The sequence below is a fragment of the Arachis stenosperma genome, chromosome 2 (genome assembly GCF_014773155.1).
Source record: "Arachis stenosperma cultivar V10309 chromosome 2, arast.V10309.gnm1.PFL2, whole genome shotgun sequence".
Classification (NCBI taxonomy): Eukaryota; Viridiplantae; Streptophyta; class Magnoliopsida; order Fabales; family Fabaceae; genus Arachis; species Arachis stenosperma.
The window spans coordinates 34,046,139-34,061,031 of NC_080378.1; the positions used below are offsets into that span (position 1 = coordinate 34,046,139).

Sequence of the window (14,893 nt, forward strand, 5' to 3'; positions counted from 1 at the left end):
GAGGAAGAATACAATACATAAATACAATACAAAAGAACATTCTTTTTAAGAGAAAAATATTTTCATATTATTTATAAACTTTAATTGAGTCTAAATAAAGCTAAAATATATGAGACTTCTTTAAATAAATATATCCACAGAATTTTTTTTAGTCTATTTCCAGAAGGAGATAGAGTATTATTTAGTGTGTTCATCCACGATAGGTATGTCAATATGTATCTTATATGTTTAATGTTTTAAGAGTAGTTAACTAATACTTGTGCTGACATGCTACTAAAGAGCGATGCTGATAGGATGGAAAATTTTGTTTTTCTTAAACAACCTTCTATTGAGAAGAATGGATGTGACATTAAAGTTAAGTACAGCTTTAGATCATACTTAATGAACATTTATACATTACTTATTAAAAGAATTCATATAATAGTAGAAAATATTTAAATTGCTATTTTTGTAGAATATGTTTCAAACATTTAATAAAGAATAAATACTAAAGTTTAAATCTTAAATTTCAACTGTGTCTATTAATTTATTTTTTTACTTATTAAATAATAATAATAATAATAATAATAATATAATAATAATAATAATAATAATAATAATAATAATAATAAATGTTAATATAGTTAGACAATGACAAGTACTTTGCACTCTAATGAAGAAATTTTTAGGTTCAAGTCTTAAAAATAGTAAAATATAATATTATAAAAAAAGTTGTACATACATCAAACCCTTTTTAATTCCTAATATATATAAGACTGAATAATGGAGATTTTACACTAATAACAACCAAAATATTTGATAACTTGAATTAAAAATTTTAGGATGTGTTTGATTTGTAATTTTTTTAATATTTTTTATTTTTAGAATTTTATGAAAAAAACAAAATAAAAAATTATTACTTTTACTATTTTGTCTTTTTTTTTTTCACAAAATTTTAAAAATAAATAATATTAAAAATCAAAACAAAAAAAATACAAATACAAATTGAACGCCCTCTTAGTTTTCTGCTTATGGATTTACAATCTCCACAACATTTATACACATATACAAATTAAAGTTCTCAATATCAATAAATGCTCTAAATGATTGAAAGAACTTGAAAGGAAAATAGACAGGATAATGGTTCAATGAGTTTGTTGGTTTATATGAAAACAAGCAAGGAGTTAAGGCAATACAGCGTCCATACTACCATGCATCATTTTCATTCTTTAAAGCAATTGAAATTGTTAGTTGGCTCTCATAAAGTTCACTGAACATAATATGGTGCATAATATTTGATGCTCCTGTACTCCCTATCTCCATTTTTCTCATAGAATGCGAAAAATATCAGTAATTATATATTATGGCCATTGAGGACATTCTTTCTTTCCCTTCCAAATATGCTTAGTGTTTTTTAGAACATTCTTTCTAAAATACTAGTTTATTCTGTTTTATAGAGAATTGGCAAGTTCATAGACTAGTCCCTCTAACTCTTTTTTTTAATATTTAAATTAATTAAAATTAATCTAATAAAAAAGACAAAAAAATCATAATTTAAACACAAATAAAATATAATCAATCACAAGACAAATAAAAATAAGTTTTCAACGTCAATAGGACTGTACATCACAATATCTGTTCTTAATTTAATAACAATTCTAACTTAATTTTCAATTGAAAAATAGTTCTGAAAGAAATACAAAAATAGAAACAAAATTTTGTAATAGAAAAACAAAATAACTATCTTTGATTTAAGGATTTACGATTTTGGTCTCTAAGGTAGGGGCTAAAAAATTGTTTCGTCTCCGCCTTTTTTTTTTTGTTATAAAATAGTCCCCAAAATTTAACTTAATCTTAAAATCGTCCTTTTTATCAAAAATTTAATTTTTATTACCAAATTATCCTTAACTAAATAAATTAAAAAAAAAGAAATAAAACAAAGGAGAAGGGGAAGGGGGAATCATGCGGAGGGTGGGGGGCAGGGAAGAAGAAGGGGGAAAGGGAAGGGGAGAGGTCATACCAATGAAACCACTGAAACCACCATCCACCACCGCTGCAACTCCTCTCCGTCGTCGCACCAGTACAACTGCAGTTGTTGGCGTCACCGCTGGCTTGGATTCGCGTCACTATGAGCAGAGAAAGAGAGAGAGAGAGAGAGAAGCAGAGAGGAAGAGAAGAGAGGCACAGAGGTGTTGAGGAAGACCGCGTTCAGCTGCGAACCGCCGTCGTCATCGCTGGAGTGAGGCCACGTCACCATCGAGCCCAATTGTTGTTTTTGTTTTATGCTTCTGCTTTTTGCCTTCTGCTTCTACTTCTGCTTCTATTTTTACTTTTGTTGTTGCTGTTGTTGATTCACCATTCACATTGTTGTTGTTGTTTTATTATTGTTGATTATGCTTCTGTTTTTGCTTTTATTGTTGCTGTTGTTGATTCTATTTTTACTTTTGTTATTGTTGTTGTTGTCTTGTTGATTCACCATTGTTGATGTTATTGATTCTTCTTCTACTTTTATTTTTTCTTTTGTCTCTGTATCACTACAAAAAAAAAAGGCCTATGGCCACGGTAAAAAACCGTGAGCATAGCTAGTAAAAAGGGTGACTATAGATCTATGGTCACGGTTTTTTACCGTGGTCTATTCTCTCGTGGCTATAGGTCTATGGTCACGGTTTTTATGGTCACGGTTTCAATTTTCAAAATCTGACACTTTAGGCCACGTTTTTTTACCGTGACCATAGGTTAATCTATGGTCAGGGTAAAAAACCGTGACCATAGCCTCTATGGTCACCCCTCCTTAAAACCGTGACCATAGATAAGGCTATGGTCACGGTTTTCACCGTGGCCATAGCCTCTGTGGTCACCCTTCCTTAACAAATAAATATACCTTTATCTTCAAGCTTATCCCAATCTTCATCCCAGTCAACACCTTTATGAAATCCTCTCTAAACCTTGAACAAATCAAACACGTTACTCATTATTAACATACACACATTAATTGATTCTATTCTTTTTCACCTTGCACAACATCTAGTTGATCAGGTGTGCAATTGCTTATGTCATCCCTGCAGTTTGCGAGCTCCACCGGTGGCGACTGGGTGCGGTGGTGGTGACGGAAATCGGCTCCCCTTCTCTCACTGGCTTCCGTCAATCTCTCTCAGCGTCGCTCTCCCTTTCTCCTCAGTTTGCGATTCCAACAACGGTGGTGGTCTCCATAGCTGCGACAACAAGGCGTGACAGTGACGGCGCAAGACAGCGCCCTTCCTCCTCTTCTCTCGCGCTGGCTTTCTCTCTTTCTCTTCTTGTCTGCAGTAGCGCTGACGAGGAACCCAGCAGCGACAACGAGCGACGGCCCGTGATGAGAGCGGCGACAGCTCCACGGCGATGAGCTGGGCGCGACGCCGGCACGCTCTTCTCCCTCTCCTTCCCTGGCCTTCTTCTTCCCCCTCGAGCTCCCCCTGTTTCTCGTTTCCTTCCCTTTCTGAATGTGTGTGTGCGTTGTGTTTTGAGTTAGGGATTGGGGAATTAAGGTTTTATTTAGGAATTTTAGAGTAACAATTTTATAAAATATTTGTGATAGAATAATAATCTAGAATTTAAATATAATATTGTAAGGATTATTTTTAGAATAGATAAAATTTATTTATTAAGATATCTTTGAGTTTAAATAATTATTTCTAATTTAAATTATAAAGTAAACATACTAATTATATTTTATAAACCACGGTTAAATTTAAAATATCAATTACCTAAATTAAATTATATGACCTTTCATTATTTTCTATCATAACTTTAATTTTGATTTATATAAAATAACTAATTAAAATAAAAGTTGTACATAAATGTTAATTAACTTAAATCTAAAGTATTTACAAAAATTCATTTAATCATTCCTAATCTCTAACTCTAAGAACTCAATTTAATAAATAAACCATAATTTATTCATAATAGAAATTTTTTAAATTTAATTATATAACACTTTCATTATTAAGTTATTAAATCATTTTTTATGTTATTAAGTTTTAAATCTTTTTTTAATTTAAAATTAATAGTATTCAACTTAATTTTTTATTTATAAAATTAAATTTAAAATTTTTTAATATTTAAAATAAATCATATAAAATTATTATTAGTTTTAATTATTAAATTTTTAAAAGATAAAATATTTAAAATTATAAAAAATACATAAAAATCTTAATTAATTTAAATTCAAATGATTAAAACTATGACCAAAGACTCCTTTAGGTCACCCCCCAAAACCGTGACCATAGACCTTTTTAGGTCACCCTTTTGAAAAACTGTGACCATAGACACTTTTTAGTCACTGTAAAGAATCGTGACCATAGAACCCTTTAGGTCACGCCCCAAAACCGTGACCATAGACCCTTTTAGGTCACCCTTCCAAAAAATCGTGACCATAGATCCTTTTTGGTCACTGTAAAAAATCGTGACTATAGATACCTTTAGGTCACCCCCAAAACTGTGACCATAGACCCTTTTAGGTCACACCCCATAACCGTGACCATAGACCCCTTTAGGTCACCCTTTTTTGAAAAACCGTGACCATAGCTCCTTTTTGGTCACTGTAAAAAACCGTGACCATAGACCCTTTTAGGTCACCCCTAAAACCGTGACCATAGACTCTTTTAGGCCACCCTCCAAAACCGTGACCATAGACCCCTTTAGGCCACCCCCCGAAACTGTGACCATAGACCCTTTTAGGCCACCCTCAAAACCGTGACCATAGACCCCTTTAGGTCACACCCAAAACCGTGACCATAGACCCCTTTAGGTCACCCTTTTTTTAAAACCGTGACCATAGCCCCTTTTTGGTCACTGTAAAAAACCATGACCATAGATCCTTTTAGGCCACCCCCAAAACCGTGACCTTAGACCCTTTTAGGCCACCCCCCAAAACCGTGACCATAGACCCTTTTAGGCCACCCCCAAAACCGTGACCATAGACCCTTTTAGGTCACCATTTTTTGAAAAACCGTGACCATAGACCCTTTTTGGTCACTGTAAAAAACCGTGACCATAGACCCCTTTAGGTTACCCCTTAAAACCGTGACCATAGACCCTTTTAGGCCACCCTTTTTTAACAAACCGTGACCATAGGTACTCTATAGTCACTCTTTCCAAAAAAACCGTGACCATAGGTTTTTTTTTTGGTCACCCTAAAAAACTGTGACCATAAAGGGTCTATGGTCACGGTTTTTTACCGTGACCAAAAAAACCGTGGCCATAGACCCAAAATGTTGTAGTGTATCTATCTCTACTTTGTGGTTGATTTTGGAGAAGAAAGGGAAAAAGTATTTTTCTCTAAAGGATGATTTTAAAACTAAGTTAAATTTTAGAAACCATTTTATAGCAAAATAAAAGTTAAAAATGAAACAAATTTTCACCCCTACCTTAGAGACTAAAATCGTACTTAACCATTGATTTAAAGAACAAGCCGAGTCACATAGCATAAAACGTATATATGAGGATAAAATAAAATAAATAAAAATAACAAAAAATAATTAAAAGAATTGTATTTAAAAGTTTTAATTTTTAATTTTTGTTACATATTCAGCAGTCATCTCCTTATATATATATATATATATATATATGGTAAATTCTAGCCTACCCTTCCTATAATAACATGTAATTTACTCTCTGTGACATGTCATTTTTTAATTGGTTGCTATGTTAACTATAGTTAAATTATTGGTAATTAAATTATAGCCCAAAGTGGGTAATTATGTAATTAAATACCTCCAAATTTAATTTCAATGCCATCTAAAAATCCCATATCATCATCACCATCACTATCATTATCATCGTCATCATCATTATTTTCATCTTCTTTTTCGTCTTTCCCTTCTACACTATCATCATAAAAAGCCATCATAATCGATTTCACGTTCTTAAATTTTAAGATTTTTTGAATTTCGCAAACGTAAACTTAGTCTCACCTGGGCTAGGTTCACAAAACAAAAGCAGTTTTTATAACTAAACACAAAGAACACAAAACACAGAACACGACCTTACTTGAACAGGATCTGTTCTATAGGCTCGTACATCTGTATCCTTGAGTTTTAAGAAGACAGGAACCAAAGTCTGGCGGATGAACTATGACCGTGAGGTCAGAGCGTGATTAATTGTTCCAAAGCGCATGCCATCTGAACGGTAGAGGATCGTTCGCGCTACAACCTTGTGGTCGAGATGGTCTCACGGTGTTCTGACAGACTCAAATCTTTTTTTCCTGGCCATTTAATTAGTTATTTTCTCTAAATACTTATTTCCTGGTTCATCAAAATATGGAACACTCAATGAGTTGATTTTTTCTTTCAATTTCAGAGAGAAATGGGACCGGGGTAAATTGAATTTTTACACAATGATAAAAATATAACTTTATTTTTTAATGTTTATAGAAATTATATATTTATCCCTCTTATAAAAATATTTAATTACAAAATTACTCTACTTTAGTTAACATATTAACTCTTATTGAGTTAAATTAACTCAAACTAAAACTAAGCATCCAATTAAAGTATGTCACGTCACGAGGGATAATTTACATGTTGAAATAGAGGAGGTTGGGTAGAACTCACCTATATATATATATATATATATATATATATATATATATATATATATAAAAAATTAAACTGGTTCGTCATGTCTATTCATCTTATTTCGTCTTACTAAAATCTCTATATTTGACCGTACGGATTAGTAGATTCAAAATTTTAATTCAACTTATCTTTATTTTACAAATTTGATATGTTAATCTGAGATGTTACACGCCCATTTTTCTACTCCTACTAGTTTTACATTGATTATTAATTTAATTTGTTTATTTTATGGCACTTGATTCTAACGTGCACCATTATATTACTATGCTAAAATCATTGACAACTATATGATGACCCTTGTTGTGTACATCATATATCATTATCTTGGGTACCTTTAAATGGTTGAGGTCCCCACTACAATAATAATCCATTGTGCCATCAATTCAGCTTATTAGGTGTTAAACTATTAGACATTTAGATGTTAGAACATTGATCAAAACTCATCCTATCTTAGGAAAATTATTCAAACTTATCATCTTATCATCAACTTTAATATTGGAAAAAGAAAGCTTATGGATTTTTCAATTTCTTTCCCAACTGCCAACTTTTATTTGAGTTCCGTTTCTCTAAACTATCACTCATCATATTCATACAGTCCTGTATCTCTTAAAAAGAAAAAAGAGGAAATTCAATTATTTTAAAAAAGAAATAAAACAATGCTAGAATAAAACAGATAAATAATTGATCATTTCCATGATTTTTTACTTGTATATAGATGCAAAATGAAGGATATACAAAAATATATATGTAAAGACTAAAGAGTAGTATAAATGTCAAAGAATGGTATTTGTGATGGTGGAGAGAGAAGATGATGGTGTTGGTTTGGTTTTGTTGGTTGTAGTGACAACAGAATTGGAAGAGATTGAAAAGGAAAGTTAACATGTACAATTCAAACTTATCAAATATTAAGAAAAATTAAATCAAATTAAATATTACAAACTTTAAAATATAAAAATATTTAAGATGCAATAAAAAATTAATTAAAAATATTTTAAAGTTATTTTCTTTTGTATTGTTTTTAATTTTATATTTTCTAATTATTGTTGAAATAATTGAACAAGAAAAAAATCAAGAGCCATTAATTTTAATCTATATTTGTCAACACTTTTAATTAGCAATCTAATATTTTTAGTTTACTGATTTAATATCATACTTTTAGTTGACACTTTTAAATATTATTTTCTAACTACTGATTTTAAAAACAAAAATTTTTGCTAGTCATATAGTACTGTTTATTGAATAATTTTAAATATAATTAGTATGTAATAATAATGGATGTTGCATGAATGAAATTATAGATATTAAGAGTTTAATTTTAATACATTAATAATGTAATATATTTTACATAATTATATAATTATTATTAAAAAACACAATTATATAATATATTTATTTTTTAGATGATTATTTTCTTAATTAATGTAAAATATAATTATATGTAATGATATAATATTATGTAATTAAATTTATGTATAAAATAATTAATAGAATATCAAAATTAAATTTTTAAATTAAATAAGATAACTTTAAATTATTATTTTTTAAATATTACTGAGAACAAAAATGCTTTATCCCATTATTTAACATAGCACTTAGGCAAATATAATTAAAATTTGATCAGTATTTAACTAGCAAAAAAAATAAGTAATTTCACACTATTAAATATAATCTCACACTATTAAAAATATCAATAATAACTAATTAATAATTATAAATTACAAAACCTACTTACCCTGCCAATGTTTTTAAGAAATTTTTGAATAACCCCATCACAAAGGATTGAAGTATGCAACAAAAAGCCAATAAGTAGCAATCCCGTTTCCATTTTTGTTCCTACTTTGTTGTCTCTTTCTTTTCTTCTCTCTCTCTCTCTCTCTCTATTCTCACACTCTCTTAGCTTCTTCAACCAAAGACATGTTCTGTGCTTCACAAGCCTCAACGGCAATTTGTGCCGCCATGGATGAAGCCTCATGCTCTTCTTCCACCAACACCATTCAACTCGGAGGCAAAGCCATCGACCGCCACAACCCCATCATCTGCCATTCTAGAAGAGCAAACCTCTCCTCCTCCTCCTCCTCCTCCTCTTCTTCTTCTCACCCACCAATCAACCCTCAGAAGAAAAGATCTTCTTCAAAACCATCATCAAGTAATGCAGAGAATAAGAACAAGAACAGTGCTAAAAAGGGTGGTCATCATGATCAAAAGAAGAAAAACGTAGCAGAAAATAATGTCTACTCTTCTAAGCAGATTGATAGCGTTCTGGCAAGGAGAAGTTGGATTAAGCAAAACAATAATAATGGTGATTTATTCACTACTACTCCTCCTGTTGGTTCAACAAGGTGTTTGCTCAGTGACACTGCTTTCTTCGATGATAACAATGATGGTGTATCAGATTCTTATGATCCAGCTTTGGTATTAAATAATAATAATAAAAAGGGTCAAGATGAAATTCAAACTGAAACCAACACTTTATCTAAACCTTCTACCTCTTCCCATCATCCCAAGTCTGCTTCTTCGGACCAGGTTAGTTTTCTCTGAAACCAACTTTTTCTTTTTCGTTTTCTTTCTCTCGGATGAATTCATAGGTATCTTCTACTTAATGGACATAGATAATCCTGTTCGAGAATTAGAGATCCTATATCATACTTAGATTTACATAAAAAATTAACTACTAACCGAGGTATGTATAAATTAGTGGGTGATTTTCGGTGTACAGATACATAGCATTTTTGTTAGCGATCTCATAGGCACGTGACTCTCTTGTGCCTCAAGGCTCAACCTTAACTTGAGATTATTGGTTAACTAAAATAATATCTGTGGATCGGGATGTAACTGGCCCTATTGACTTGTATTTTATGGAACTACTCATCTTCAAATGACTAGTCCACTACAGTTCAATTCAGTCTTAATTTTTAAATGTTTTAAAAATTCTAAGAATAATGTTTTTAAACATCGAACGCTAGTTGGTTTATGAGTCTAGACGCGTATTGTATGTTCCAATACAATTTCTTTATGGATATGATTTATGATGGACTATAACGAAATCTATATTGTGTAGTCCATAGCATATTTTTTTTCTTCTAATGAGAAAAAATTTGGGAAACGTTTCCCTTCAAGCCCTCTCCACTTCTACTAGACTGCTGTATACAGATGCACATTGGCAAATATTTTAATTTATGGTAATTTTCATGAAAAGTAAAAAGAACGAGTGTACTCTCGGGAAATAAGTGTTTGTCTTTAAAAATCATCAAAATCTGACTTACTTTCACAAAAACAATTGACAGCAAATAATTATGTTTGAATAAAATTTTAAAAATAGAATATAATTGAAACTAATAATGTTTAGGAATAAATTATCATAATATCATTTATAATCACAAATGTTGAAAATACTAACAATTTTGTCCAAGAAAAATAAAATTAATGTTATACTCATAAAAGATAGATTCCAACTCGCAAGTGGTGAAGAACAAATTAAAGTGTTGATGTGAAAAGGGAATAAGAGAGAGAGAAAGTAACTTGGAAGGTAGCTTTGTTAGTATTTGAATCCTTCCAAAAATAGTGTATGCAACATGAAAACGAAAATGACCAATATATGAGATTATACGAGATTTTGTCGAAGTGCTACACGAAGATTTCAAAGATATCTAGTTGAGAATTTCTTACAATAACAATGATATTTCAGCTAGGAATGACAACTACACGAAGATTCCAAAGATACTAGTTGAGAATTTCTTACAGCGACAGTGATATTTCAGTTAGAAATGACAACAGTTCCCCATATTCGTGATAGGTAGTGGGTACCCGATAACCTCCAGATATTTGATCCTCGCGGATATCTCCAAAAACATAATCCTTCATCATAATACAAATACAATCCATAATATCCCCTTTTGTTCACAGGCTATGTCCAGCAAAAACCTTTAATACTAGATTAATTACTACATCTAATATCAATCAATTTTAAATTTAGAAAATTAATAATTAAATAAATTCTGAATTTCCAAATAAAAATTTAACAACAATTGCACAAACAATTGAATAAACAGAAATATAAACTCCAAAAATTAAGAATTTCAAACAATTGAACAAACCCTAAATCCTCAAATGTTGAAAAAAACTCAGAAACTAATCAGAGAAAGACACTTAGTACAGATGATGGCGACAAACGAGAGGTGGTGACGACAAAAGGAAGGAATAATGCGGCGACAGCGACAAGGCTACGAGAAGCAGCGACAATGAGCAGCGAAGAGGCTGTTAGAGGCAGTGACAACACTGCTTGTGGCGGTGAAAATTCTTCTGGAAGCGCGACGATGAGAAAGTTCAAATTAGAGGTCGTGACGATGATAAAAGAACATGGAGCATGAGGCATTGACGCTGTTGAACAAGCGCGATGCAGGATGCGGCGACGATGAGGCGGCGATAGTGAGTGAGGAGGCGGTGACCGGCGGTGGGAATGAATGAGGGTGGAAGTGACCGACAATGAGGCTTGAGCTGAGATGTTCTATGTATGGTTGTAAAAGTGAGAAAGCGTTGGTATAATCTGAGGGAAGGAAGGGATGCAGCATAGAAAAGATGATGGAAAAGTAGGGTTATATATATATATATATATATATATATATATATATATATATATGTATGTATATATATATGGGATAATTTAGTCATTTAATATAAATGGGTACCCATGGGGCAGGGATCTCCTAACGGATAGAAAATTTCTCCATATCCATTTCTCGGCGGGTAAATCCTCGGGGATACTAACCCTGCTGAGAAAAATTGCCATCCTTAATTTCAATCGGTTCGACTCCACAAACTTATATTCTTCATTTCGCCGAATGTTATACTTCTTCACTTTCATAAGAACATCATTTCCACTCCTAAACATGTATCCCACCCGAAATTCAACCCCACGCACCATGCATTTTACAATCTTTTCCTTTGACAATATTTAAAGGATAATTCACTTGCATGGCATCCAAGTCAATAGTATGATAATAACTTGAAACATCTGAAACTTGAGGAATAGCCAATTATGGAGAGGGAGGAACTGAGGACTCCACCATTGGAGACTTTGACATATGCTCATCTGATACATTACTCTCACTAGATGACCCAGTGTCAGTAACATACACCGAGACAAACTCACTTTCCTCCTCCTCTACCTGATCTCTCAGTTTGGCGTAGTGAATCGGATTTGCTGTTAGAAGTAGGCCTAACTTGATCAAAGAAAAAGACCCACCACCACTACTAATGTCACGAACCTCAGTATAGCATTTCATCGCATGGTTCAACATTAGCTTCGGATGCACGTCGAACATTACATGCACATGGTCATAACCTTAGACCCAAAATGTCCTATTTCAAACCCACAATTGGGCATCGTTGATAGAAATTTGTATTCGATGTTCACATTCTCCTTAGAACCAGCTATACCCATATTCATTAACACGAGATTCTTCAGCGCATCGAGAGAATTTAGACGATAAGTGCACAACATCACAGAAGAACTACACTCAAATATCACTCTCTCACCATTTTTTATGACCACATTTAGGTAAAAAACAACAAAAAAAAAACTCACTACTAAGACATATCTATGAATATATATAGAATTGTAGTATATGAATTGAGTGTGAAATGTGTACAACCAATTTTATAAAGTAGTGTCGGATACACCCATGATCTGTGGTTAAGAATTTCCGACACATCTCAGATGCATAACGTTTGAGATATGCAGATAAATTTTTTTTAGCCACTACATCCAAGATGTTACACGGCAATTTAAAATGGTAAATACTCTACTAATTATACAAAATATTAAAATAAAACATTTATTTTATTTATATAAAAAAATTATTTTATCAATCAAAGTCCATCTATTATTTGGGTGCAACATCAATTTTCTTTTTTTAGAATTATCAACATTCTAAATATTTATAAGTACAAATGGCATGTTATTCTAATTTTAAGTTATATGTAGTTTATAAGTGAAAATAATATTTTGAAGTTTATTAATTTTTAAATTGTTATAATTTTATCGATTTGACCTTAAGTATCAATATTAAATAATATAAACAATATTTTATATTCACTTTTGTAACTATTATACGACTTAAAATGACTTATTTTATTACATTCTATACATGATAAATTATCTTAAAACTACTTTTCAGTTAAGTAGTCAAACTTAAATAAATGGTCACATAATAGATTATTTTAAAAAATGATTATACAAATAAAAATTATTGAAATAAGTTTAATTTTATAACGTTGTCAAACACACCTAAGACTATTTTTGGAGTAAGTTCTTTTTTGTTCCCTTGAAATGTTTACTCAACTCTAACAATAGAAAAGGTAAAAAAAAAGAGTTCCATGTAACACATACAACAAATGTAATGACGTTTTTTCTTTTTTTTTTAATTATTTTTATTTTGAATGAATTTTGTAGCAGGAAGTTGTCCTAAGGGTTTCTTTGCACTGCAAGGGTTGTGAAGGAAAAGTGAGGAAACATCTCTCCAAAATGCAAGGTATTTATTGTCGCACCTAAAAAATGGTTTCTTTTAATTTCTAATTAATTAACAACATTTTAGGCCATGCCCCTAATTAAGGGTGATAATAATTTTAATTTTGGCAGGAGTTAGTTCCTTTAAAATAGATTTTGCTTCAAAGAAGGTGACAGTTATTGGGGATTTGACTCCATTAAGTGTGTTGACAAGCATATCAAAAGTGAAGAGTGCGCAATTTTGGTCAGCAACTACTGATTCCGCTGTTGGATCTAGTTATTATGGTACTTTAGAAACAAACAACAAATATGTTATCTAATTGAAATGGGTATGAAGTGGAATAGTGATGTTGTTACTGTATAAGGTATATGAGTGAAACTGGACATTAGTTTGTTTATTGCATATGCAAATGTTAGAAGTGTAGCCGACTAGCTGTGGGTTTTATGAATTAATTTTCTTATGCGATGCATTCATAATAGTGTATAAAACAATGTCTTTTGTTCAATAAAAACTTAACAACATATCATCTTACTGTTGGGCTTCATTTTGAAAACCATGACAGGATAGTTTGCTGAATTCTTATTGAACAGAAAGATAATTATCGACAACTAATAAGATTTTGTGTAATATCTAGTACGTAATTGATGTTATTCACTGTCTCATTTAGCTTTACAACCACAACTATGTATATATTGTGAGATATATTTTCAAAGGTAGATGCAGTCGATTTCACATGAAGTTGATAGCTAAGAGCCTTAGATGAAAATTTAGTCAAATCAGTCAAATTATCTAACCACTCTCAGTTATCAACTTCACGTGAAGTCGACTGCACCTGAGTTTCTACCATTTTCAAAATATGTGAAAAGCTATTTTGAAGAGTTACATATCTTCATAGAGTTGAGACTTATTCAAAGGTTGTAACTATTTGAAAAGTTATGTCTGTTGAAAAGTTGTAACTATTTTAAAAGTTATGTCCATTGAAAGGTTGTAACTATTTGAAAAGTTACGAATGTTGAGTACGTAGCTGCATGTTGCATGTACTCCGTACCTATAAATTTTCCTCATTTTATTATTGTCATAGATCCATCTCAACACTTTCTTTATGCGCAAAAGACATAATAGAGAATATTATTCTGTAAATTATTATTTAGTGTAAGGCTTAACTGTGTGAGTGCATAAACAAGTCAAGTATTCTTCATTGTATCCTACAGAAAATCTATTTTACACACAATTGTACATTAGTGGGGTGAATTAAGCCTAAAGGAAAGTGTGTGTAACACACGCCTTGAAGAATTGCGCTATTTGTTTCACTAACCCCTTCTCTTATAAATCACAATCTTTAGGCTTAATTGTTCACCAATAAAACAAAAATGGCCACCTCATCAATTACGGAGTTGACGTAGGATTTTGTCAAGTTAGAAATATTTGATGGTGAAAATTTCATATGATGGCAAAAGAAGATGCACTTCCTTCTCACAACACTTAAAGTGGCATATGTTCTTGCCATACCAAGACCTCCAAAAATTAAAGAGGAGGCCATTGTAGAAACTCGAGCCAGACAAAAATGGGACAACGATGACTATATATGCAATGGGCACATATTAAATGGCATGGCTGATGCACTGTTTGATGTCTACCAAAATATTGGGAGCCCAAAAGAATTATGGGACAAATTAGAAGCAAAATATATGGCCGAAGATGCAACAAGTAAGAAATTTCTTGTCACTCGCTTTAATAATTATAAGATGGTTGATGGTAGATCTGTCATGAAACAACTGCATGAAATTGAGCATA

General features: G+C 31.6%; 1 protein-coding gene and 1 pseudogene across 2 annotated transcripts; both read left to right on the plus strand.

Moving 5' to 3' along the window:
* Positions 1 to 5,996: 5,996 nt before the first annotated feature.
* Positions 5,997 to 6,206, plus strand: LOC130964696 (small nucleolar RNA U3; annotated as a pseudogene).
* A 2,193-nt stretch (positions 6,207 to 8,399) lies between these two features.
* LOC130960824 (protein SODIUM POTASSIUM ROOT DEFECTIVE 2-like) lies at positions 8,400 to 13,829 on the plus strand. Of its 2 annotated transcripts, none has more exons than XM_057886303.1 (3): positions 8,400 to 9,116; positions 13,045 to 13,123; positions 13,231 to 13,829. In XM_057886303.1, exons 1-3 carry the CDS (start codon positions 8,508 to 8,510, stop codon positions 13,416 to 13,418), a joined length of 876 nt encoding a protein of 291 aa, XP_057742286.1. In that variant the 5' UTR covers positions 8,400 to 8,507; the 3' UTR covers positions 13,419 to 13,829. The 2 variants fall into 2 exon arrangements, with proteins under 2 accessions (XP_057742286.1, XP_057742287.1); XM_057886304.1 differs by having other exon boundaries at positions 8,401 to 9,116; positions 13,048 to 13,123; positions 13,231 to 13,825.
* The last annotated feature ends 1,064 nt before the right edge of the window (positions 13,830 to 14,893 follow it).